The following is a 27,951-nucleotide window of genomic DNA, read 5'->3' on the forward strand; positions in this document are numbered from 1 at the left end:
AGTATAGCTGAGTTAAATACAGGAGGAGGGCTACAGCTGGCTTTGCCAGTGTTGATATGAAGTAGGAAGGGGGAGTGTTGGAGAAGAAGTGGGAGGGGAGGGAATAACTTTGATCTGAGAATAAAGATGGCACGTGGGGTAGCACATTGGGTGCAGCCATGGTGGAGGGCTATAGGGCAGCAGTCCCCAACCTGTTTGGGATCAGTTTAGTGGAAAGCAGTTTTTCCACTGACCCAGGGTTGCAGGTGGTGGTGGGGGGGATGGTTTCAGGAGGGCCTTACATTTATTGTGCACTTTATATTGTTATTACATTATGATACACCATGAAATAATTATACAACTCACCATAATGTAGAATCCGCGGGATCCCTGAGCTTGTTTCCTGCAACGAGGTGGTCCAATCTGGGGGTGATGGGGAACAGTGACAGATCGTCAGGCATTAGATTCTCATAAAGAGTGACAGCCTACATCCCTGGCAGGCACGGTTCACCATAGGGTTCGCATTCCTCTGAGAATCTAATGCCACTGCTGATCTGACATTAGGTGGAGCTCAGGAGGTAATGTGAGCGATGGGGAGAGGCTGTAAATACAGATGAAGCTTCGTTTGCTCACATGCCGCTCCCCTGCTGCTGTTGGCCCAGTTCCTAACAGGCCACAGACCAATACCAGTCTGAGCCTCAGGGGTTGGGGACCCCTGCTATAGGGGATAATTCCAGCAACTGGTTAGCAATGGCATTTCAGGGAGCCTTTATTCTATCTTGCTAGAACAGGCCTTCCAAAATGCCATTAAAGCACCACACAGAACTGTTCTCTACAGGCTTTTTTCCTGCCACTACCCTGGTCTGTTGCTCAGGAACTCAGGCCTGGTTGCCAAAGCAGACAACAGGCTGCTACTGCGGTTCTTCTGTGTGGCCTCTTCCAGTGGAAACTGGTTCCACCCATCATTTGTTTAGTATTTATGTTGGCAATCGGGAGGGAGTTTTCCCATTTGGAAGGATCTCGATCAGCTAACATTAGGTCAGGCTCCGCCCTGCTTTATGTTTGTTACCTTCGTTTTGTCCTGTAGACAGGGAAGGTTGATGAGAAAAGGACATTTCACAGCCTGAGTTGCACTTGCCCTCGCCCACCTCTGAGTGCTTACAGCTGTGTCTGGCCAGCAGAGGGCGCCATGGAGCTCTGTGCCTGCTGTGAGCCACCTGCTTCTTTAACCTTTCCTTTCCACAAGATTTCTCCTCGGCTGACTTTATAGAAACAAAACAAGGAAAGGTCATGTCATATATCGAATCTACAGAGATAACATTTGTGTTTGCTTATTTACAGATTCTGAAGAAAAAGCAAAGACCGAAGACTTTTCAATTTATTTACTTTATTTTCAATTTATTTACTTTATTTTCACAGAGTGAAACCCTCTTTTTTGGAGTACTTAAGTTACCTTCTCAATTTCATGAGTGTCATAGCTGGTCCTTGTAACAATTTCAAGGACTACGTAGCCTTCATTGAGGGGAAGCATATACACATGAAGTTGCTGGAGGTGAACCGGAAGCAAAAAGGTTTCCACAGTTTGCAAGAACCTTCTCCCACAGTAAGTTTTTAGTGTCTAGAGAATAGGGTTTTGCTGCCAGGATTGACTCTGTCGAATAATGGTTCTAATTAAGAAGCGAAACAGTTTACCAGAAAGCTTGGCCAATAACTTTTCTCATTTATTTAAAATACCAGTGTAGTTACTTCTTTGCAGCAGTTCTATGTAGGAGCAATGGGTGTTTATTTTACTGTGAAGCTCATCGGCTAGGAAAATGAAAGCAATAAGTTCATCAGTTAATATTTAGTGCATACAATGTACCCAGCACTGTGGAGTTAACATGTTTGAATACTATGGGTGTTTTGCCTTTATGAGTTGAAATTCAAGTATAGCCAAAAGATAATATGTCATAGAAGGTGGGGGGACCGCGGAACTGGAATTAATGTGTTTTTCTTGCAGAGCCCACTTATTGCAAAAGAAACCAGTTTTACCTTGGCATGCCCAAAGCTTGCTTATATTGACCTTGAGAGAATTTAAGATGACTTTTTGAAATAATATTTTAAAATTTAACCTGAATTTTATCCATCTCATATTAGTCAATATTAGGATAACTCACTGAACTTTACAAATATGCTGAATTTACTGAGATCAAATATCCTGTATTTAAGGGACATTTGTAATTAATGAAAGGAGTGGTGAAAATTGGGAAAGGAAGGAAATGAGGATATTTCGAGTTAAATATTTTGAAAGTGCTGAAGCCTTGGCAAAGAATATGAGTTAAGTATTTGAAAATGTAAGGAATTTATTAATTAGGTATGAGTTTTTAGAGATTTTTGACATCATTCGGTTCTCGGCACTTATGACTGGTCAAGTATCTCAAGTTCATCTGCTTTACCAAAACGATCTAGGAGTGAAGTCACCATGGCTGTGAGAGACACCAAAGTGACCGCATTTCTAGGCAGTATCTGTCACCTTAGTGTTTTCATGCTTCTTGTGCTTTTATTTATAAAATAATGTCATCAGAGAGTCTTTCTGACACTCTCCAAGGAAACGCTTGCATTTCTGTGCACAGATAAGCTGAAGTGGTGAGGTTGCGTTTTAGTTCAAGACATACAGCTGGGAAAGGGCTGGGATCCATGAGCAGTGCCTATCAGCTGTAATTGTGGCTGGGCGTGCTAAGCACTTAACCGGGATCCAGGCACTGTTCACAGGACCTTGCAAACACTCATTCACTTAAACCCCAAGGTGCCCTCTGAGGGAGGTGCTATTGCTATGCCCATATTACCAATAAAAGTCTTTTTTTTTTTTTCCTATGAAGTCGGAGACTAGAGTTCTGTTGAATGTTGAAGGACTTTCCCTGAAATGTCAGGAAAACTGGGCAAAGTCACTCTGTCCAGAGGAATTTAAAAAGTCAGCACACAATTAACTCCAGAGTAGGCTACATCTAAACCATCCTGGAAGGCTGTCTAGAGCTCCCCATTATCTGCCTATGTCCTGGCTGGCCCAGGTATTCAATTACTTGCTCAGAATCCTTCATACCTGAGCCTCTGTCTTCTCTGCTGGTGACTCAAGGACATTTCCTGGGCTCTGCTGGTCACAGGAATAGAAGGCAAAAGTGCAAACATTTTTCATTTTTCTCGATGGAAACTTGCCACCCTGTTATCCATTTCTCTTGTGTTTTGGATAATATAAGTACTTGCATTTTGTTCGCTGAATATGCTGATGGAGATTTTCTTCCAGTCTAGATACATTCAACCCTCAAGTGTCAGAGGCATGTTCTGTATCTAAATATAGCACCTAATCTCCATTGTCAGATTTGTCTCATGAAAAAGAATGCCTATTTCCACTCCTTCTGGGGAATAATGCCAAGCAGCTGTTGGAGCAATGTTGTCCTTAGCAGGCCCATGCCAAAGCTGTTTTCTTCGCACCTGAGCCTTCTGCACGGTGACACTGATTTTTCCCCATTTTCAGGGAGCTGTGATACACAAGTTGGGCATCACCTTGGTGTCTCTCCTTTTGTTTTTGACGCTCACGAAGACCTTTCCTGTCACCTGCCTTGTGGATGACTGGTTTGTCCATAAAGCAAGCTTTCCGGCTCGACTCTGCTACTTATATGTTGTCATGCAAGCCTCAAAGCCCAAGTATTACTTTGCATGGACTTTAGGTAAGTTTGATGGAGTAGCTGCAAATGAATGAGGGAGAAATGCTACTCCTTGGATGGCTTAGCCAGAACGACATTTTGGATCAGTTAATCAAAGAAGCTCAACACGTAATGGGAGGCAGTTGAGCCAGGGTCAGTTTTAACATTCCAACATAGCACTCCTCTCTCCCACCCTCCATAAACTCAGTTCTCCACAATAAGGAGAAAAACGTCCTGGCCGTTGTTTAAACCCAATGTTATTAACAGATGTCAAAACTTGGAAGCTTCTCCTTCTACCAATCAAAGCTGGCCGTGTAAAGCAGTGGAAAGTTGAGGGGAAATTCCGGAATGATCTGGCTTTCTTGTCATTTTTCTGGGTTTTATATAACATAGGATGCACCTTGAATTAATCTGACCAACACACATGCTAATTTAGGTTACACTTCTTTAAGGAACTGTTGGTTAGGTTTTTATGTCTTAGAAAGAAGCTGACTTCAAGTGATTTTTTTTTTTTTTTGGTAGAGAGTTCAACTTCATTTGGTTTTATCACACTTTTTTTTTTTTTTCCTGTGGGATAACTTGGTTCATATTAAGCTTTTATCTCTTTCCTTTCAAACAATTTTAGACTACAGTTGCATAAAGCTTTGCTAACATGAGCTATAAACCTGTCTGTGTACTTAGAGACTGGGAAAGGGTGTTGATGAAGCATGGAGGCCCTGTCTGTATCACACTGGAACCCTTTCAGGGATGGGAGTTGGACATCTTAGCTGCAGGTGACCTGCACTTGATGTCAGAGAGCAGTGACTTGGCTTATTAAATAAAATAGATTATTAAACTTGATTTCCGAGGGTTCAGCCCACATCTCACGAATGAGGGAGTAGCACTTAATTGCTTGAGTTCCTCTTCCCTCTCAGTTCATCCTTCAAGTTTTAAGTTTCAATTAAAGTTTGCAGGTACCAAATTACTTTTTTAAAAAATTATTATTTTTTGGCTCAGTTTAATGGCTCATGACTATTATCCCAGCACTTTGGGAGGCTGAGGCTGGCAAATCACTTCAGGTCAGGAGTTCAAGACCAGCCTGCCCAACATGGCAAAACCCCGTCTCTATTAAAAATACAAAAAATTAGTGGAATAATCCCAGGTACTGTAATCTCAGCTACTCAGGAGGCTGAGGCATGAGAATCGCTTGACTCGGGGAGGTGGAGGTTGCTATAAGCTGAGATCACGCCACTGAACTCCAGCCTGGGTGATGGAGCAAGACTGTGACTCAAAAAAAAAAAAATTATTTTTCATTGTGGCAAAATACATGTAAAATTTACCATTTTAATCATTTTTGAGGTTATACTTCAGTGGTATGAAGTTCATTCACAATACTATGCCACTATCACCACCGTCTATCTCTAGATCTTTTTCATCACCCCAACAGAAACTCTGTACCCAGTTAAAAATAACTCCCCATTCCTTCCTCCCCCAGTCCAAATTATTATTATTATTATTTTTTTTTTTTTTTGAGGCGGAGTCTTCACTCTGTCGCCCAGGCTGGAGTGCAGTGGCACCATCTCGGCTCACTGCAAGCTCCGCCTCCCGGGTTCGCGCCATAAGGGGCCAACTTATGTCCCTGCATAAGTTCAGTCCAATGCTGTATTTATGTAACATTTGGCCGGAGAGATCTGACTTAGAGCTTTTGTAAAATTTACAATGAGGGAAATTTTGTTTCTGTACGCTTTCAATTTAATTCAAGGAGTTTTTGTTGAGTACCAGATTCTGTGCTAGGAGGAATCGAAAGGTAGGACATTGACTCTCCCTCAGGATTATTGCATGGTTGGGAACACAGATATACAACCACCAGGCAACACTCTTCCAGCGCCGTCCCAGTGGGAGGAATAAGAGAAAAGGATGAATACAGATTGGGGAAGGTTCAGTAGTCTTTTATCTTATTTCTTGTTCTGCAGTTACAAATGATGACTTCTGTAGCAGGGAGGCCTCAGACCTGCTATGATTGGAACCCTCCTTAGAACATTGAGCTTATTTTTTCTATGTTAATTTTTTTTTTTTTTTTTTTTGAGATGGAGTTTTGCTCTTGTTACCCAGGCTGAAGTGCAATGGTGCGGTCTTGGCTCACTGCAACCTCTACCTCCCAGGTTCAAGTGATTCTCCTGCCTCAGCCTCCCAAGTAGCTGGGATTACAGGCGCCTACCACCACGCCCAGCTGATTTTTGTATTTTTAGTAGAGATGGGGTTTCACCATGTTGGCCAGGCTGGTCTCGAACTCCTGACCTCAGGTGATTCACCCGCATCAGCCTCCCAAAGTGCTGGGATTACAGGCGTGAGCCACTGTTGCTGGCTAAATAATTAATAGTTTTAATTTCCTCTAATCTGAATGACTGTGTGTGTGTGTGTAGGGGACTGAGAGAGAGAGAGAGAATATATCTAATTCCCTCCTACTATCTTCTGCTGCCTCACCCACCTTCCTTTTCTCTTTTCTCTTCCTATCCTCCTGCTCCCATTTTCTGTATCTCAGAGCTTAAGGGCTGGCTTCTGGACTAAATCAGCTCCTGATCTCAGGAGGAAAGAAAGGCCATTCCTTTCTATAGGGAAAGTCTGAGACAAGGAGGGACCTGGACTGGGAAGTGTCATGGAAACAGGGAGCACCTGCACCTTTCTACCCTTTGGGGAGTTCCCCGGACATCTAGAGTACAGTGGAGAGGTACCCCTTCCTGTAGAGAGCTTTCTATGTGGACTTAGCTCTTTTTCTCCCCCCATGCTTCCCTTTTCTTTATTTTTTTTGGGGGTAGCTTCAGTAGAAACACTTCATTAATTTGTATGGCCTCAATTTGAAGTTTGTTACAGTTTAGATTGCATGGGCTGGTTGGAAATTAACCTTTGTCTTATTTATGAATAAAGAAGCAATGAATAGTGTATCAGGGAATATTTAAACTGCTTAACCGAATAATTGTTTTCTCCAGCTCTCTTTAAAACACCATTTACATATAATTGATGGACTAATTACACATGATTATAAATTTAATCCTTAAAGCTGGCCTCTTGATGAATCTCCGCTGAGCTTCACTGTGTTAGCCTAGCTCTAGATACTGTTTATATTCAAATAATCAAACTATTTCTTTTGGACTTAGTGTATGGTCCTGGCTGTTTTCCCCCTACTACTTAGTGCTAGTACTAGTTAGTGAGACTTTAGTCTGGGCTGTTTTCTGAGGACCACATAGTCCAACAGATGGGCATACAAATTAATCTATCTGTAATAATAGATTGGAGACACGCACAGTACAAGTAAAACCACTTTTGGACTGGTGAACTTAGAGCCTGTCACTGCTCTGAGACAAAAACCAGGCTTGGATAAATGACTGTGGGATCACTAGGTGGAGTGGGGATTCCAACATCCGCTAAGTGTGGTTCTAAGAGTCAGTACTTGGGAACCTTTCACCATTTTCCTCTTTCAGGGTGGCTGTTACCTACTCAGGTTGTGGAATTGAGTTCTAGGATCGAGATTCTGGCATTGTTGACAAACTACATTTTTTTTTTTTTTTTTTTTTGAGACGGAGTTTTGCTCTTGTCGCCCAGCTGGAGCGCAATGGTGCCATCTCGGCTCATTGTAACCTCCGTGTCCTGGGTTCAAGTGATTCTCCTGCCTCAGCCTCCCGAGTAGCTGGGATTACAAGTGCCTGCCACCACACCTGGCTAATTTTTGTATTTTTAGTAGAGATGGGGTTTCATCATGTTGGCCAGGTTGGTCTCGAACTGCTGACCTCAGGTGATCCTCCTGCTTCGGCCTCCCAGAGGTTACATGATCTTAAAGGTTACCTAATATCTCTGGCCTCAGTCCCCTTAATAGCATAATAATAATAATAGGAGCTAACCTTTCTTGAGTGTTAACTTGGGCCAGCACTGAGCTATCTACTGCACACATATTTAATTTTATTTAATCCTTTCAACAGCCCTTTAAAATGAGTACCATTATTATATCCATTTTATGCTCAAGGGAATAGGTTTCTAGAAGTTAAATGATTCTTCTCCCAGGCCCATGTATGTAGTATGCTGCCAAGTGGAGGTAGAAACCTTTCCAATTTCCACCCGGAGCCCGTCCTTAACCTTCTGTCTCAATACTGTTAATGAAGATTAAATGAGGAACTGCCTGTAAAGTATTATATAGAGTCCTGGAAAGATAATAAGCACTGAAAACACACACACACACACACACACACACACACAGAGAGAGAGAGAGAGAGAAAATATAGTTCCATTATTCTCTTCTCTTAGGTCTAACCAGCTGTGCCAGAAATGAGGCTGGAGATGGAAGAAGGAATTTAGAAGTGGTTATACTGGTCCCAGTGACGGTCAGCCTGGCTCTGGTTTTAGTTCTCAACGCAGACCTCAAGGCCCTTAGTGTCGTTGATCTCTGTCACTCACGAATTAGTTCCCACACGTTTAAAACCATCAGTTTCTTACAGGCACACCCTCACTTTGTTTGTCTTTTTTTCTCCACTGGGTTCCCATCCAGTTGGCGAGGGGAGAATGACATAGAAGGACTTGGTCTCTTTCATGCTTCCTTCTAAAAGAAACCAGATCATCTTACAGTGAAGCCAAGTGTAAGAGAAGCAGTGTTAAATCATCATCTCTGCCAAATATAAATGAGACAGACTTAGGACAGGTTGTTTTTCTTTAAGGCAGCTCTTCAGAAGGCCATCTAGAGTTGGACTTTTATAGAAAAAGAAAGATTTCTCTAAGATCTCCAGATCTAAGATTTCATAGTGCTGGCTGGGCGTGGTGGCTCACGCCTGTAATCCCAGCACTTTGGGAGGCCGAGACCGGCGGATCACGAGGTCAGGAGATAGAGACTATCCTGGCTAACACAGTGAAACCCCGTCTCTACTAAAAATACAAAAAATTAGCCGGGTGCGGTGGCGGGCGCCTGTAGTCCCAGCTACATGGAAGCCTGAGGCAGGAGAATGGAGTGAACCCGGGAGGCAGAGCTTGCAGTGAGCCGAGATCTGGCCACTGCACTCCAGCAGTGCACTCCAGCACTGCACTCCAGAGCGAGACTCCGTCTCAAAAAAAAAGATTTCATAGTGCTATCTCTTAATTATTTTGATTAGTTCATTTTAGTTTTTTCTTAGAAAATATTCTAACAGATTTTTAAATAAGCAGAAAGACAATTAGCCTCTTGGTCATCATAATAAAAGTGTGTTGAGTTCATTAAGGAATTGAATGGAGATGAAATTTTTCCAGCAGGAGGACATTCTCTTATAGTTCAGTGATGTAAGATAAAGATGGAAACAGGAGCTTTTAAAGGGACTTTATGGGTGGCTGGCTTGGATGATTTTGTCCACACGTGGCCTCCATTGCAGCTGGCCCCAGAGTCACACCTCTAGCTCTGTCCTTTGTCTTGGGACCTAAACTTTTTTTAACCCCACCTCGGCAGCTCCAACCGATACACTACTGGCAGGTCATGCTTAACATGTCCAGACGGAGCTCCAGTCGCTCTTGCGGAGCTGGTTGTCCTCCTGATTTAGCACTACCTCTTAGGTAATGCCCTGCTGTCTTTAGTGACAGCTCTGAGACCTCTTCTGGGTCCCCTGTTTCTTCTGGTCTTTGTATTTGAACTCAGATCTATTTTTACCTCCTTTCTTTTCTCCCCTCCTGTCAAGTTGGTCACTAAATTCTCCTGTTTACTTATTCATTTTGGTTCTTCGTTTCTTGTTTATTCTCATTTTTGCATTCTACGGACATCTAGCTTCTTTCTTCTTACCTTAGGAGGTGTTCCCTAAATGCAAGGGAATGAATGCCTAAAAATCAAGGTTACCAAACAGCCAATACATGTTTTTCTGCTTCAGCATGTTAGCAGATCCTTTACATTTTGGGGTTCCTTTTCCAAGGACACTACTGCATATTTCTCCATCTTGAAGTTGACAGATATTTAGTGTCTTTTAAAAGCAGCAATGTGACTTTTGTTCCATATCCTAATGTGTTACTTTAAAAACCATAGCTGATGCAGTGAACAATGCAGCTGGCTTTGGGTTCAGCGGAGTGGATAAGAATGGGAATTTCTGTTGGGATCTGCTTTCGAACCTAAACATCTGGAAAATTGAGGTGAGTGTATGATGCTTTTAAGTCCAACTTCCATAGTGAAGAAAGCAAATGCTTTGAGTGTCATATCCCCAGAATGCTTCATCCATGTGTCTGAAGAAAAGCTGCTCTCAGGGGATTGCCAGGCTCAGCAGCCTCCTGGACATTTTGAATCTCAGAATAGTTTTTTTCTGTCTTTTTTTTTTTCTTTTTCTTTTTTAAAGATATCTACTTTCTTGACAGTTTTAATGGTTCAAGGAAGAATGACACAAAAACATCTGAAAAAGAGCCAGGAAAATCTTTTTGTTGTTTATATTCTTGTTCTTTCAACTAGAAGGTCCCAATGTGTGATCGCTCTCTCTTCTCTTTCTACCTATTTCAGTGATGAATGCAGACTGGAAGCTCCTGTATTTTTATTTCAATATTGCAAACATTCTGTGTGGTTCCTTTGGAGGCATTTATAATGCATTCACTTTTAAGAAGAATTGTCATAATGTACAACTTTTAGGCCACTAGAATAGTGTGGTTTTTCTGTCTTCATTCTTCCACCACAATTTTTGGTCTGCTGTCATTATCAGAGGTGGTCTCCTTGGGGCCACATCATTCTGGGTTTTCTTTGCATTGATAGCTCTTGGAATAAACAGGAATGCCAAGTCTCAGACCCTTTCCCCCCTTTAGCTGAATGGGCGTGATTCTCAACATGCAGAAGCATTGGGTTACTAGCCAGGTGACTCATGTTTGCTGTTGGTTTTGGTTTTCCACCTGCCACAGGGCAGACAGAGCCCACTGGAGAGTTTGGTCAGGAGGGATTGTGTGTATAGAGCAAGAAGCCAGAGATAGATGGAAACTGACCACCTGCTACCCACATTGGGTGGAAAGTAGGCCAGAAGGAGGCATGGGGGAAACCCCCAACATCTTTTGCCTGAGGCTTTTTGCATGTGGATGGCCTCCAGAGGGAAAGTGATCTGCATTTTAACTACAAAACATGGTGGAATTTATAGGGAGGATTATATTTTTACTTTTCTTTTTTTTTTAGCATTGAGACAGCGCTACTTCAAAAGACAGACAAGCAGAAAGAAATAGAAGCATGCCACTGTTATCTAAGTAAATTACATCATATGTTCAACTTAAACTCATCATGCTATTTGGTTACTCAGGTCAATCAGATTCGACAGATATTAATTGAGGGCCTACTGTGAGCAAAACATTCATTTTTGTATAGTCCTAGAGGATCTGGGGTCTCCTGTGGGTGGAAGGCCTTGGCAGATGCTGTAAGAGCGTGGCCAAGGTCCAGCATCAGTTCTGAATGAACAAATAATGCTTTTACTATTTTTTTTTTTTTCTTTTTTTGAGACGGAGTCTTGCTCTGTGCCCCAGGCTGGAGTGCAGTGGTGCCATCTCGGCTCACTGCAAGCTCCGCCTCCCGGGTTCATGCCATTCTCCTGCCTCAGCCTCCCAAGTAGCTGGGACTACAAGCGCCCGCCACCTCGCCCGGCTAATTTTTTGTATTTTTTAGTAGAGACGGGGTTTCACCGTGTTAGCCAGGATGGTCTCGATCTCCTGACCTCGTGATCCGCCCGTCTCGGCCTCCCAAAGTGCTGGGATTACAGGCTTGAGCCACCGCGCCCGGCCTGCTTTTACTATTGGTCGCTGCACGTGAGGCAAGAAGCAGTCCCTGGTCACGATGGGCCACAATGTAAGTGGACAAGGTCCAGCTTTCAGAATGACCTATCTCAGTTTTGGAAAAGCAGTATAGGTGATCCGTAAGCTTCTCTTTTTTACATAGATGATGTCAGAGAGAGTTCAAGTGTGTTACGACTTTTTCTCACTAACATTCTTCTCTCCCTCAAAACTCATGGACTGGCTGCCTTGGAGTTTTGTTGGGTAAATGTCCTTTAGGGTGGTCGCCCTTGACCTTCAGCTGCCTACTAGTCCCCCTAGCTATGCGCCAAAAAACAGAATCCTTCTACAGTGGACATGTCTTCAGGGTAAAGGGCTAAGTCATTAAGTATGTATTTCTTATAAAAGAAAACCAGAAGGAGAAAGTTTACATTGTCATCATACATTTGATATAGAATAAGGAGGTAAAGAAAAACAAGGAAGTCTGATTAGTTAAGACACCCCAAGGCTGGGCTTATAGCATTTTATTAGCCATAGAAGAAATAGATAAATAAAACTCCTTGAGGTTTTGAAATAAAAACTCACAATAAAAAGATCTATTTTCCATCTATCTTCCTTCCTCCCTCTTTTCTCTCCCTTCCTCCTTCCTTCTGTCCCTTACAGACATACTACATTAGGCCAATGTGTGGCCTGTATATGATTTTCTTATGGTTGAAAACACTTCAGAAAAAAGTGGCACTTAGACTTTCTACCTTCTTTAGGAATTCTGATCCTTGTATGTTTGCATCATGCTTTTTATTTTATATTATTTTATTTATTTATTTATTTATTTATTTATTTATTTATTTATTTATTTTTGAGATGGAATCTTGCTCTGTTGCCCAGGCTGGAGTGCGGTGGTGCGATCTCAGCTCACTGCAACCTCTGCCTCCCAGGTTCAAGCAATTCTCTTGCCTCAGCCTTCTGAGTAGCTGGGGTTACGGGTGCCCGCCACCATGCCCAGCTATTTTGTATTTGTAGTAGAGATGGGGTTTTGCCATGTTGGCCAGGCTGGTCTTGAACTCCTGACCTCAGGGGATCCGCCCACCTCGGCTTCCCAAAGTGCTGGGATTACAGGCGTGAGATACCACGCCCAGCTGCATCGTGCTTTTTATCACTAGACTTGGATAAGACCTTTTTTTGTTTGTTTGTTTTTTCTAAAGAGAAAACGCAGGTAATGGGTTATCATGGGGATGTGCCTTCTCAGTAGTTGATTTGCTTGCGTCACTGCCAGTTGGGTGATATTTGTTTCCTTTCCTGTGTTTTGATCCCTTCATGCATAAAATCTCTTAGTATTCCAGAAACAATTGGAAACGTTGGAACCTGAGTAGCTATCTATAGAGTTAACTGCACAAGACTGACCTAGTTTTAGAGGGCTACAAGTGAAAAGATGACAATTAAATTTAAGCTGTCCCCGTAAAGGCACCAAATTCCCATGATTAAACTTTTCCTGGGGCAAATTCCTTTTTAGAATATTTAATTATAAAATTCAGATGGCTTAAAAAATTTTAACCAGAGTGGAAGGGAAACCCACAAAACGTTCCTTCAGTTTTCCCGTAATTTGAAAATACATTTTGAAAAAAAATTGAGATCTTGCAAGCCAAGTTTTAGTTGCAAAGTGGATCTTATAAACAGCAGAAAATTGTCCTGTGTAGGAAGGAACAGCTGATTTGCTCTTGACTGTGAGTAGTCACTATTGAAATACCGTATCTAACCTGCTGCCAGGGAAACTGGGGAGAACTTCCCATTACTTGGGGTATTTTTAAAGTTAATGATAGGTGTTATTTTCTTCTTTCCAGACTGCCACAAGTTTCAAAATGTACTTGGAAAACTGGAATATTCAGACAGCTACTTGGCTAAAGTGGTAAGAAAAACAAAAACGACCTCATTACTTAGGGCACTGGGATATGTTTGGAGGGGAGTCAGTAGCTGAACAGTGGGAGTCTGCCTGTGGCAATGTCATCTGACACTCTTGTTTTGTATTAACATCTGTGCCCCGTAAATGAAAAAGTAGAAATACAGTGATTTGAGAAGGTCATAATGTAGCATATTTATTTTATAACCCTGAATGCTGCCATTCCTGTATACCAGGTCCTGGTTTTATCCTCCATCAATCCCATGAGATGTTGTGAGTCATTACCCCCATTTTACAGGTGAGGAAAAGTGAGACCCAGAGAGGTTATGTCACTTGCCCAAAGTCACCCAGCTAAGGGACAGATACAAGTACAAATGGTCTGCTTTCAGAATTAGATGATTCTTCTTCTTCTTCTTCTTCTTCTTCTTCTTCTTCTTCTTCTTCTCCTTCTCCTTCTTCTTCTTCTTCCTCTTCTTCCTCTTTTTTTTTTTTTTTTTTTTTGAGAAGGAGTTTCACTCTGTCACTCAAATTAGAGTGCAATGGTGCGATCTTGGCTCACTGCAACCTCTACCTCCTGGGTTCAAGTGATTCTCCTGCCTCAGCCTCCCGAGTAGCTGGGATTACAGGTGTCCACCACCAAGCCTAGCAAATTTTTTGTATTTTTAGTAGTGATGAGGTTTCAACATGTGTGCTAGGCTGATCTCAAACTCCTGACCTCAGGTGATCCACTTGCCTCAGCCTCCCAAAGTGCTGGGATTACAGGCGCGAGCCACCGCACCCGGCCCAGAATTAGATTCTTGCCCTCTCTGCTGTGCTGCCTCTTACCTTGAGAGAGAGTCTATTGCTCAGATGTCAAGGAAGGTTAATGCCTGCATCAAATCACCGATGACTGCAGTGTTCACCCCTAGCAGTAAACGCTTTATGGTATCCCAGATGTTTATTCTTTTAAAATTTATATTTTTGTTGATATTTCCCTATCCTTTTGTTTTCCTACATGTTCCAAAATTAAAAATGTTATTTACTACAGAAATAATAATATGCCGTCCTTGAAGCAGCAAGCTCTGTTACCTAGTGATATGCCTATCATAATTAATACAGGGAGTATGTAAAAATATTAAGCTTTAAAGGAGATTCTACTGTTTTGTTAAGCAGCATCTTTCATGGGTCAAAACATTGGGGTAAGAGAAGAGACAGAGTGTGTAGTAATTCCTCCAAAGTAAACTCATGCAGTATTTTCTGACAATTGATCTGAACATAGCCATCTTGAAATTTTGGCCTCAACATTATTGCTATTAATTAATTTTGCAAATGATTTTAGCATAAACTTCTGTTTCTACATACAGAGTACTCCCAATGTGCTGAGTCATCCAATATCCAAATCTGCTCTCAGTCCTGTGTTCATCTCTCCAAATGCATTCTTTTTCTTTTTATGAAGAGGGAGCCATCATGCTTAGTTTGTGTTTAAATTGGTTGCTGTTGACCACCCATACAGTGCTGTGTTGGTGTTACCTGTTTGAATTTCTATTTTATTTTTTATTTGGGTCCTCTCATTTAGCAAATGAGGTGGTGGCTTCCTTAGAGTGCCACTGGCAATTCATAGACTGAGTTTTGGGGGGAAATTCCGTATCACTTTTTTTTTCAAATAAACAGTCAGAAAGCCAAAAACCTTCAGGGTATTTGCTGACATTTGCTAGATTGTCACAGTATCACTCTTTAAGGCAGATTCATGGATTGAAGTCTGATAGACACTGGGAGACCTGAAGAGGTCACATAACCGACATATTGATTTTGTAATGGAGTCATTGCCAAAAGAGATGAACAGGGTGATGGTGCTGATTAGGTTAGATGGCATAGGAGCCTGGTGGGAAAGGTAAATTAATTTTTACTAAATAAGGATATTCATTTCTAAAGACCCTGATTCCAAAATTGTTACTGACAATGGCACTTACTTAAGCACCCCCAGTAAATGAGGCCATTGGTGGATTAAGCATCTGTAAGGCAGGAACTCCTGCTGGGTGGAAAGTGATCACTCAGACCTATAACAGATGTAACAGATGTAGTGTGATGGGTCCAGATCATTTAGTCTATGGAAATTAAAAATGTATAACATCCCTTCAAAAGGCTGAGCTGTGAATTACCTATCTGGTAACGCTTAAGGAAATCAGGGTAGTCCAGGCTGCTTGGATTGCACTGCAAGTCCCTGAAGACGGTTAGGGAGGCATCGCATCAGTAATAGACCAAATGATTTTTGCATAGTCTTATCCAAGAAACAACAGCTGTAGTTAGAAGTTTCTGGTATGTTTCACCTGTGTCTTGTTCCTTCCTGTCTTCGCAGCGTGTGCTATGAACGGGTTCCATGGTACCCCACGGTGCTAACCTTCATCCTCTCTGCTTTGTGGCATGGTGTCTACCCCGGATACTATTTTACCTTCTTAACTGGAATTCTTGTCACATTAGCAGCTAGAGCGGTAAGCATCCTTTAGGCCTAGGGTCTTTCCCCTCAGCAATCTGTTGCCTGCATGTTTGTTATCTGTTGGGTCCTAGTAGGGTTGGGGGTGGGATGTGAACATGGGAGCGATGTTTTGAAAAATCAAACAGTATGCAAGAGTTTTCCCATTAGAGAAATACTTGAATATGTAGGAACCTGGAGTCATTACAAAAATGGTTAACCATTTTATGTTTGTAGTTTGCGAAACAAAAGGAATTGTAGGGACAATGTTTAGTACCCTAAGAGATGAAAACATTTTTAATCGTTAAAGTCTGTGAACATATACAGTCTACTAAGTACAGATGATGATGATGATTAATTAATGTAGGCACCATAGGACTTCAATTTGCTTATACTTTGCTTAATTTCTCATTTCATTACTCTGAGCCTAGAAATAACTCACAAAGTCTCTTGAGCAGTCAATGAGGTAGCGGCCACAGGAAGTGAGTCTGTCGGAGATTAATCTAACCTCGTGTGTTCACATGCCCAACGCAGTTAGCTTAGTTTGTGTTTGTGAATTTTGTAAATTTGCTTCTCTAGGTTTTTTCAGGAGCCTGTAGTTTCTCTAGATTGTTCTGCAATTTGCTTGTTGTACAGCACGATAATAAAGAATAAAACTTTCCTCCAAGAAGAAGACGAGCATGCATAGAAGTAATTGTGATTCAGTGCTTTCGTTGCCAAATACGGGAGTTTTGTATTTAATTTTATTTTAATCTTTGATTGTGATTGTGGCCTTCCTTATTTCTGATGCCAAGAGTTTTTATTGACATTGGTTGAGCCATATTTTGGATGTGAATTCAGGAGCCCCCACATAGCTATCCACTCACCGTTTAATTCATTTTATCCTGTGAAGGTTTCAGGAGCCCTACTATGTGCTAGTCAGTGATTTAGGTGTTGGGCTACTGCAGTGAACAAGACAAGAGTCCCTCCCCTGAGGACCTCTTGTTTTAGTCAGACACGGGTGTGCTGGAATATATATATATATGAACAAAGTGAATTACTGTTCATGCTGGCTAGTATACTTTTGAAATTAAGTGCAAATTTTACGTATTTGTACATAGAAAACAGGGGGGACATTTTCTTCTCTCCTGTTCATGTAACTATTTAGATTATAAAAGAAAAGAACAAGTGGTCAGGCCAAATTAAGAAATAAAACTCAGAATTCTGTTTGCTAATATATCCAGAGGATTATTCCCTCAGGTGTCTTTTACTCTACGGTCTCAACTGGCGTAAAGGCTCAGATTTGTGTAGAGCTTTTCTTTTGGATGGCCTGGAAACACTATTCGCAAACAAATTATGTAGGGGATAGAGAGGAGAGAGTTGATAGAACAGTGTTTTTATTTTGTCTAGAAGGAGATTGAACTCAACAGTCATGAAGTGTCTTTGGGCCCTAGAAGTTACCCAGTAAAATCTCACACCTGACGTGCAGCATTGCTCGATGGATGGACCCTGGTCTCTGTCCTGAGGAACTTAGGGCTGACAGGCAGCCTTGGGCACTGATGCGTCTTCTGCTTTGAGGCTGACCTGCCTATTGCCCAGCCATTGTTTCCAGCTCTGCCTTTGACCTGAATCTGGAAACTGGGGGTCTTTCTAGAGCCAGATCTAGTCACATGTGTCAGAAGACCTACAAAGGAGTGTATCCTTTGACCTAGCATTTTCCATTTCAAAGAATTGTCTCTTTACCTAAGTCTCAGTTTCTTTATCTGTAAAATGGGAATCATGATGCTAACATATTAAGCTTGATGAGAGAATCAACCAGAGATGAGTCATGCAAAGCATTAACACAGGCTTGGCACAGAGTAAGCACTCAGTAAATGGTAGCTGCTTGTATTATTAGTAATAGTAATATTATTTGTGTTATCATTACCTGAAGGAAGTAACTAGGAAACAGGGCAGAGATTTATTTACAAGGATATGCATCACAGAATTGTTTATAATAGCAAAATGGGATGGAAAGACAAGCTAACTCTTCCAGATTAACTTAAAATTATATTAGAGATTAATATTTACTGACATGGAAAAAAGTGCATGATATATTACTAAATGAAAAAATGAGCTAGGAATTATATTGGTGCCAGTAAGAATATTAACATGGATGCATATGAATAGAAAAAGCTTGGATGGCTCTGCGCCAAGTTTTTAAGTGATGCTTTCCTTTGGGAGGTGTTAAAAGAGAAAGAACATTTTTTTTTGTTTGCTTAGTTGTTTGACCATTTTTCTATAGTGAACACGTATTATTATTATTATTATTTTAATAAGAAAAGTTGGCCAGGCACAGTGGCTCACACCTGTAATCCCAGCACTTTGGGAGGCTGAGGCGGGAGGATTGCTTGAGCCCAGGCGTTCAAGACTAGCCTAGGCAGCAAAGCGAGACCCACATCTCTGCAAATTTTTTTAAAAAAATTAGCTGGGCATGGTGGCATGTGCCTGTAGTTTCAGCTACTTGGGAGGCTGAGGTGGGAGGATCATTTGAGCCCAGGAGTTTTAAGCTGCAGTTAGCTATGATTGTATCATTGCACTTCAGCCTGGGTGACAGAGTAAGACTCTGTCTTGAAAAAAAAAAAGGAGTCCTGATGGTATTTGTAGCTGAGAATACAACTCAGATGTTGGTCGTCTTCTGTAGCCTGTGTTGCTGTGGCATACTACCTGCATGCGCAGAGTAGAAGTTGTCATTTGTTTTTTACCCGCTCCTCACTGCAGTTGCCTGTGTTGGCTTGCAGGTCAGGAACAACTACAGACATTACTTCCTTTCTTCAAGAGCTCTCAAGGCTGTGTATGATGCAGGCACCTGGGCCATCACTCAGCTGGCTGTCTCTTACACGGTGGCACCCTTCGTGATGTTGGCAGTTGAACCGACCATCAGCTTATACAAGTAAGTTTCCATTGTTCTCAGTCGCCATCTAGTAAACAACTCTATTTTCACTGTGTTTGACTTAGGAGGCAGTACATTGAATGAAGCAGTCCTAAACACTTCGAACGGGGGCTTCGGTGTGGGAAATGTCCATAGAAGCTTTAAAAGGAAGTGGCTGTCCTGGAGACGCCAGTGTACAAATTCCAATACATACGAGCACATTTGACAGGAATTCGTTAAGCCATTCAGAATGTCACTCAGGGGCCCTCTCATGGCAGTATATTTTGAAGGGATGGACCCTGATTAAAAAAAAAACTCAGAGGGTGAATTTGCTGCCCTTAGCTCTTCCTCCTGGAGGATAGGAGGTAGGCTGTATTGGGGACTATGAGGTGTCTGAGAGCAGGACAGAAATGGAGGCAGGAGTTGGGGTGCGGCTGAGGCTGGCATTGTCTGATCGAGTGGTGTGCAGAAGGGCTCCCTGGTGAGGCTGGTTGGGGATTTATGCGGCCAGTAGCACGTGTTGGAGGGGCGTATGTGGAATTGAGGCTGGAGGAGGAGGAGGCTTGCACCACAGACCAACCCTTATAGTCAAACACCTGTGCTCCAGGTGAACTAATTACTGACTTTCATTCTTGCACAGTTATGTGTGATGAGTTGTGTTTCTCCACGGCTGTGAAGTGGTTGAGCACATGCTTTTGTGAACTTATGGTGTGTGACCTCTGGCAAGTTGTTAACCTCTTTTACCTGTGTTTTCTCAACTGGAAAATGAGGCTGAGAAGAGAACTCACCTGAGAGCACCATCGTTAGTGCTGGGTGTTAGAATTAATGAGGTAAATGTGCAGAGGGCTCAGGCCAGTATCTGGCATATAATCTGTACCTAATAAATGCTACCTTGCATGATTTAATGAGTTGCATGGGCTTTTCTAGGTTAACTTTGGAACATCGTATCAGTTTTTAAAAGGTGACTTGGAGGCCGGGTGTGATGGCTCACGCCTGTAACCCCAGCACTTTGGGAGGCCCAGGTGGGTGGATCACGAGGTCAGGAGATCGAGACCATCCAGGCTAACATGGTGAAACCCCGTCTCTACTAAAAATATGAAAAATTAGCCGGGCGTGGTGGCGGGCGCCTGTAGTCCCAGCTACTCAGGAGGCTGAGGCAGGAGAATGGTGTGAACCCGGGAGGCGGAGCTTGTAGTGAGCCCAGATCGCGCCACTGCACTCCAGCCCTGGGAGACAGCGAGACTCCGTCTCAGAAAAAAAAGAAAAAAAAAAGGTGACTTAGAAATAAACAGTACAAACACACCTTCTTTTTAAGTTGGGAATTCCCTATAGCTGATGGAGGGGTCATGAAGGGATTGAAGAAGTTTTTACTACTCAGTATGTGTGTAAGTATCTGTAAGTGGGATGATTTATTTGAGGCTATAGAAAGAGAAGGTTGAGGGAACCATACAACACTGATCAATGACGTCCATGCTGTTACAATATATGCTTTTATACTTCTAGTTGGGTGATAAGAAGTTATATCAATATAACATGGAAGCTGTGCTGGTTTATACCCAAATTTTTCTATGCAAAGGGGTGTCAGAAGAGTGGGAAGAGAATTATAAGCTTCTGTCAAAAAGAAGCCATCAGTTCAGCTGCTAGAGAGGTAGGAGTCATTTCAGTCCTGGATGAAGAAAATGGAACTGAGAAACCCAATATATGTGGCCATTGAGCATTTGAAATGCAGCTAGTGGCGCAGAGGAACCAAATTTTCAATTTTATTGAATTGTAATTAATTAGAATTTTAACAGTCACGTGTTGCCAGCGGCTATTCCAGATTGATGACACCTCAAACAGGAGCCCCCTTCACTGGGACTCCCTCCTCAGAGAGGCGCACCCCCAAGCTGGCATTCTGACTGCTTCTGCCTCCTTGTGCCCACCTAGGGCTGCCCCACGTGCTTCCAGCTCCAGTTTCATTCCTATTTGTCAGTGCCCTCAAGCCAACATTTGCCCTTTTGTCTTCTGCATTTTTAACATGCCCAGAAGCAGCCTTTGGCACCATTGAGCTGTCTGCAGGGGCTGTCCAAATTGTTTCCTTTAGAGCTCTGTTTTTGTTACAGAGTCCTCCTAGGTTTTGAGTTATGTATTTCTAACATGATTTTTTTTTTCCCCTGTAAGCCCTGGTATTCTAAGCCCCTGATATTGCCTCATAAGAGATTTTTAAGGAATATATTGATCATGTTATAGCAGAAGCGCCTGTATTCCACTCAGTATCATGTAATACCTGTAGTGTGCTAGGCATTGTGCTAGAATGTGGGGCTAGAATGGAAAGCAAAATATAGAAATCATTTCTGCTCTCACTGGGGTGATAGCTTGATGGGAAAGACAGGTAGTAATTGACAAATGTATAAATACATGCTGAGATCGTACTTTTAGTGAATGATATAGAGTTTTAAGAGAGTATGTAACAGGAATCTGCCTCAGCCTAGGCATTGGGCACATCTTTTTGAGCTCAGTGCTGGAGGTTGTGCAGTGGGAGTGAAGCAGGCTCAGTGTGTGTGAGCATCGTCGGCAGTGCTCCAGACTGGGAAACAGCCTGGAAAAGCCCCGTCATGTAGCCTCCCATAGTGTAGCATGACGCTCCATGCACTGAAGACCAGGGAAACGTGAATGTAGGCAGAACATAGAATCCAAGGTGGAGGGAGGTGAGCTGAGCTGAGGAGAGCAGAGGGTAGGTATCAGTGTCCCTGTTTATCACATGAGGAAGTGGAGGCTCAGAGAAGGTGAGTAACAAAATTTACACAGCAGCTAAATGTTAAACCCGAGTTTCAGACTCAGCGTTCCCTTAATAGCAATATCAGTAGTGGAGTTCCTAAAAATTTCTTTAGGAGAAGTTATTTTGGATGCAAACTACTGCTTGGGGATCATAATAAGTGATTTGTTAGTGATAATATTGCATTTAGCCAACTAAAACAACAATTCCTGGGCTTAGGCAGGAACTCAAGGGGCAGAATTAAATTATCAAGTAGCTTTTCACTTATTTTTAAAAACAACCCAGAATATTTTTTTTAAACATCTTTGTTTAGGATGAAACAGGAGTTGACATTTTTTGGGTCAAGTAGGCCTATTTTAAATGATACAGCCTAGTGTATTTTCTGGTTTCTAGTTATTTATATAATTTAAGTTTCCTGTCTAGATCAGCTCTGTCCAATAGAAGTTTCTATGATGGCTGGGCATGGTGGCTCACGTCTGTAATCCCAGCACTTTGGGAGGCCAAGGCGGGCAGATCATGAGGTCAGGAGTTTGAGACCAGCCTGGCCAGCATGGTGAAATCTCGTCTCTACTAATTATACAAAAAATTAGCCGGGCATGTTGGCATGTGCCTGTAGTCCCATCTAGTAAGGAGGCTGAGGCAGGAAAATTGCTTGAACCCGGCAGGTGGAAATTGCAGTGAGCTGAGATCACACCACTGCACTCCAACCTGAGCGACAGAGTGAGACTCCATCTCAAAAAAAAAAAAAAGAAGTTTCTATGATGACAGAAATACTCTACATCTGTGCCATCTGAGATGCTGGCCACCCAACATGTGTGGCCAGTGAGCATTTGAAATGCAGCTAGGTGGACGGAGGAACTGAATTTTTAATTTTATTGAATTTTGATTAATTAGAATTTTAACAGCCACATGTTGCCAGTGGCTATTCCAGATTGATTACACCTCAAACAGTGTTTTCATAATCTTTTAAGAAAATCCCTGAATTTGGACAAGAAAGAAAATTGCATAGTTTTTTAGTGATGGCAGGCCTGGTTGTGTTCCAGATCTGTTCCTCCCCTTTGGCGAAATTCAGTAGCCAGCAGTAAACCACAGATGTTTGCAAACGCTTTTCTCAGTAGATCCTCATTGCTTAACGTTGAAATTTCGCTTGTACTTCATTGTTAAGTCTAGTCAGTCTAGTCAGTGTTCAGTCGAGAGTGGCTTCAGATCTCAGCCTTAGAGTGCTCAGTCTAACTTCTTTAAGTTGTAAATGAGCCCAAGCGAATACTCAAATATATTATGAACGAACCTTTCGATGAAATCATTTTGAAAAGCAAATTCACATACATCATTTTGTCTTTAATTGGATAACTCTTTCTTAAATTCAGTGGGTAATAACGTTAGAATTTGTTTCTCTTTTTGTTTTTTGAGTTGGGGTTCTCCTCTGTTGCCGAGGCTGGAGTGCAGTGGCGTGACTGCGATCTCAGCTTGCTTCCGCCTCTGCCTCCTGGTTCAGGTGATCCTCCCACCTCAGCCTCCCACCTCAGCCTCCTGAGTAGCTGGGATTACAGTTATGTGCCACCGCACCTGCCTAATATTTTTTATTTTTGTAGAGATGGGGTTTTGCCATGTTGCCCAGGCTGTTCTCAAACTCCTGGGCTCAAGCATTCTACCCACCTTGGCCTCCAAAGTGCTGGGATTACAGGCCTGAGCCACTGCACCTGGCCAGAACATTAGAATTTGCATAGAAACTTTCATAGATGGCAAACTCTTTGAGAGCAGGAACCCCGCCTAATTCATCTTTACATCTGGGTCCTTAGGCCAGTACCTGACATGATCAATAAATGTTAGTTTAGTCTTTCTATAATAGAAAGATGAAATATTCCTTCAAATTTTAGAGAAATATGAAATGTCAGAAGAGGTTACTAAACCTCACTAGGTGTTTTCCACTTGATGCTCAAAGTAGCTGGATTTTACCTAACATAATTGTCCCAGTGTAGATTTGGCCACATATGAAAGATTAAGGCAAAGCTCAAGAACAAAGTGTAACATATTTTGGATGTGCAGATTTTGAAAGCTGGAGTTATCTGTGGCTAAGGTGTGCCCGTGAGAATCCCAGTCTATACCTGTTAAACCAGCGTGTTTATCTGTGGAGCACTTTTTCCACTCTCAGTAATGTCTTGGTTTAGACAGTAAATTAGATGGTCACTTGCTGTGGCTGCTTACCCCTTCCCTGGTTAAACAGCTGTTAATCATGTACTTGTCTTGTTTCCATTCCCACACGGGAAGGGGTGGAGGCTGGTGCCTTTTTGTAGATCCAGTTTATTGTTTTGCATATCCTAAGCAGTAAATGCTTACTGAAAGAATAAATGAATGCATGTATGTTCGCTTCTGTACGAGCTCTTCACTATTCTGTAAATATTGTCGGGGAGGCATTCCTCCTGCTAAAGGATGGAGAAGTTTAGGGTCATATGCGAGTTTTCTGATTCTAATGTGCCTGACCTTATAATCACAGAAGTTAGGGAATGATGCATAAATTAATTGTGCTTTCCTCCTTCCCCATCGTTATTTTCCTTTCTTCAAAAAGCACTAGGGAAAATATAAGTTGAACCTTTCCAAATGGATCTAGAACAGTTGTGCCAATGCAGCTGTTTCTAATTACTTGCATGTATTGATATGCTCGATATTTATTGCATATCTACGTTGTACATACTGCTGAATACTACGCTTCGCAATAGAAATCCACAAACATCAAAAGCAAAACTTGTTTTTTTATTAGTTTAGATGACAGTTATTTTTAGGGTTGTGGACTGGATTTTCAAAATCGGGATTCTTCTAGCTCATAAGACACAAAAGAAGAACCTTTTATACTTGAGTAGAGCAATGGGTTAAAGTGTTAGTTGCATTGTGTTTAGGGAATAGGATACAGTCATATGTTGCTTACCAACAGGGATATGTTCTGCGAAATGCATCGTTAGGCAATTTAATTGTTGTTTGAACAGCATAGTGTATACTTGCACAAACCTAGATAGTATAGTCTACTATACACTGAGGCTATATGGGATAGCCTATTGTTCATAGGCTGCAAACTGGTGCAGTATGTTACCATACTGAATACTGTAGGCAATTTAAACACAATGGTAAGTATTTGTGTATCTAAACATAGAGAAGGTACAGTAAAAATCTGGCAAAGATAAAAAAGGATACACCTGTATTACCATGAATGGAGCTTGCAGGACTGGAAGTTGCTCTGGGTGAGTCAGCGAGTGAGTGGTGAGTGAGTGTGAAGGCCTAGGACATCACTGTACACTACTGTAGACTTTAGAAACACCATACACTTAGTCTGTACTAAATTTATTAAGAAAACTTTTCCTCAATAATAAAGTAACCTTAGCTTACTGTCACTTTTTTAACTTTATAAACTTTAAACGTTTTGAAAACGGACTCTTTTGTAATAAAACACCTTGGTTAAAACAAACATGGTGGCCGGGCATGGTGGCTCATGCCTGCAATCCTAGCAGTTTGGGAGGCCGAGGTAGGTGCATCACCTGAGGTTGGGAGTTTGAGACCAGCCTGACCAACATGGAGAAACCCTGTCTCTACTAAGAATACAAAATTGGCCGGGTGTGGTGGCGCATGTAGTCTCAGCTACTTGGGAGGCTGAGGCAGGAGAATCGTTTGAAACTGGGAGTTGGAGATTGTGGTGAGCTGAGATCATGCTATTGCACTCCAACGTGGGCAACAAGAGCAAAACTCCATCTCAAAAACAAACAAACAAAAAAAGAAACAACAACAACAAACATGGTACAGGTATACAAACATTTTTCTTTATGTTTTTTGTAAGCTATTTTCTATTTTGTTTTTTACTTTTGAAACCTTTTTTATTAAAAAAATTAAGACACAAACACACATCAGCCTAGGCTGCATAAGATCAGGATCATCAGTATCATTGTGGTCCACCTCCACATCTTGTCTCATTGTGGGAGGTCTTCAGAGGCAATAACACGCATGGAGCTGTCATCTCCTGTGATAACAGTGCCTCTGGAATCCCTCCTGAAGAACCTGCCTGAGGCTGTTTTACAGTTAACTTTATTTCTTAATAAGTAGAAGGAGTATACTCCAAAATAACAAGGGAAAGTATAGTATTGTAAATATATAAACCAGTTACAGAATCATTCACTGTCATTATCAAGTACTATGTATTGTACGTGATAGTATGTGCTAGACTTTTATTCAACCGACAGCGTAGTACTGTTTACACCAGCATCACCACAAACACATGAGCAATGCGTTGCCTATGATGTTGCAATGGCTACGACGTCACTAGGTGATAGGAATTTTTCAATTCTATTATAATCTTATGGGGCCATCATCATTAATGTGGTCCATCATTGGCTGAAATGTCCTTAAGTGTCATATGACAATACTGGGTTTGAATTTGGTCTTGGGAGTCCTTAGACTTTGAATATTGCAGGTGTCTGGCTGTCGTGGGGTTAATTCTCTTGGTTGGCCTGTTATGTCAATGGGACGGTACCATGTATATCCACAGATGAGCCAGTTGGTTTGCCCTGCCCGGTTTTGTGGTTTCAGTCTATCCGTGACCCACTCACCTACCAAAGGGAGTTATCTGTGGAGTGAATCAAGGGAAGCCTGAGCGCAGACAGGTCTCCTACTGCCAAAAACAGTGCTCTCACTTACCATACTGTAGGTGATGTAATTAGGTGATGTTTTCTGTCTACATCCTTATTTGAAATATAATTTTTGTGTATTTTTATTCCCAGGTCCATGTACTTTTATTTGCATATCATAAGTCTCCTGATAATACTATTTCTGCCAATGAAACCACAAGCTCATACGCAAAGGCGGCCTCAGACTGTGAACTCTATCAATAAGAGAAAAACAGATTGATACCTCCAAGAGAAGCGGACAAGCAGAACTGCAGAACTTTCGAAAGATGAGATGACAAGGCTCAAGGGTTCCTCCGGTGACTTAGAGGCGATGTTTACATGCATCTTTATTTTGTTCTTTTTTAAAGTGCAGGGAGTATTTTTATAAAGCCTTTTTGTACGGATAAATCGGCCATGTCCAGGTTATTGGTTTTAATATTTTATAGGACCTTTGAGTGGTGCGGCAGTGTGTGGAGAATGTGCCAGAGCTGCAGAGACAGTCCATTCTGGGATGCTGGCTTTTTGCCCTTCCAGCATGATTTCCAGCTACTGTGACCTGGATGCTGGAACCCAGGCATTGGCTCCAAAAATTAGAAGGCGAGTGCTGAGAAGACTTGACACAGGTTTCTCAAATCAGAATATACTTAGACATGGTGGTTCCCTGGGAAGCCCCAGATCCTTTGACTTGTGACGTTACTGGTTTGCAGACATAATAACTACACTCAGAGGACCATGGAGGCGGAGGGATCATGGTTTCAGGGCACTGAAAACTCTACGAGTCAAGAGGACTAGTGCATGGACTGAAAGTCAGACATGCCCTCAAATAGGCTGCATTTTTTTTTCCAGGAATGTAACCTTTCCCCTTTTTCTTCTGACCTGAGCCAAGACTGAAAATCAGAAAGTTTCCTGTACGTGGAGCTGAAGAGGGGTTGCTGTTTCCCGAATGTTTTCCAGTTCACAGGCGCCGCCTGCCTGCCCGGGGATGGCCTTGAGAAGACACCCAAATGTACATGAGGCAGCAGAATGCCTTTTAGGAAATTTTTTAAAAGTAATTTAAAGTTATGTAGAAGTTTGGTAAGAAGCAGCAGTTGTTTCTCTCTTCTCCCCTCATTTCATGGAGGTGTTAATGATCATGGCTGGCCGTGATGTACGCATGGGCCAATTTTCATTTTTTCAGTTTCATGGCTGAGAAATTCAGCTTTGTTCTAGTTGAATCATCATATTGGAAAGCAGATGTTGAAATTTGTCTTTTCTATCTTTGTTATGAATGTGCTATGGCCCCTTTTGGAGACTTCTATTGGGTAATATTCCATGTGAGAGAAGGAAACATGATATTAAATGTTGTGAAAAATAATAATGATGATAATAATACAATATATGCTGCAATGGTGTACTCTCAATCAGGTTGCTTGGGAGGAGAAAATTTATTCAAATCCAATGATAAAACATTAGTTTCTTATTGAATAAACAGTTATGTTCCCATATAAAGGAAATGTTTCTGATGGGAAGAATTGCTTTTTGTCTGTGAATAGAGACTTGATGTTCAGAAGCCTCTGTGTGTGTGTGTGTGTGTGTGTGTGTGTTTTAACAAATGTGCACCAACTTAAGGTTTTACTGTATATTTCAGGCCCTTGGGTGTCTTGTGTTTTGGTATAATTTCAGATCTTTATTCCCAACTTTGCAGGTAGGATTTTACCCCCTTTCACAGATGAGGGTACTGAGAATCAGAGAGACTTTTGCCAATTGCCGTAAGATCACAGCATTAGTGGTAGAGCTGAGATTTGTGTCCCAGATGGTCCTATGAAGACCACCAGCTGTGAGTCTTTCCATAAGGTGTCCTACTGGTGCTTCTCTTAGGATAGTGAAATGTGAATGTAATGTGCCTGTCCCTCTTAAGCATGCATACAGTCCTGGTGCTGGGGGCGAGTACTAGAACCCAAACTCTAGTCCTTATTTG

At 41.9% G+C, this 27,951-nt stretch overlaps 1 protein-coding gene across 1 annotated transcript in view; it reads left to right on the top strand.

Moving 5' to 3' along the window:
* MBOAT1 (membrane bound O-acyltransferase domain containing 1) overlaps window positions 1-27,482 on the top strand; it is a 112,028-nt gene extending 84,546 nt beyond the window's left edge. The window contains exons 7-13 of the mRNA XM_015135667.3: window positions 1,399-1,582; window positions 3,491-3,683; window positions 9,661-9,764; window positions 13,199-13,263; window positions 15,590-15,722; window positions 18,463-18,614; window positions 26,109-27,482. Of these exons, the coding sequence (XP_014991153.2) occupies window positions 1,399-1,582; window positions 3,491-3,683; window positions 9,661-9,764; window positions 13,199-13,263; window positions 15,590-15,722; window positions 18,463-18,614; window positions 26,109-26,235 (958 nt within the window). The 3' untranslated portion in view covers window positions 26,236-27,482. The remainder of the gene's footprint in view (window positions 1-1,398; window positions 1,583-3,490; window positions 3,684-9,660; window positions 9,765-13,198; window positions 13,264-15,589; window positions 15,723-18,462; window positions 18,615-26,108) is intronic.
* Window positions 27,483-27,951: the final 469 nt, after the last annotated feature.

The sequence above is a fragment of the Macaca mulatta genome, chromosome 4, assembly GCF_049350105.2.
Source record: "Macaca mulatta isolate MMU2019108-1 chromosome 4, T2T-MMU8v2.0, whole genome shotgun sequence".
Classification (NCBI taxonomy): Eukaryota; Metazoa; Chordata; class Mammalia; order Primates; family Cercopithecidae; genus Macaca; species Macaca mulatta.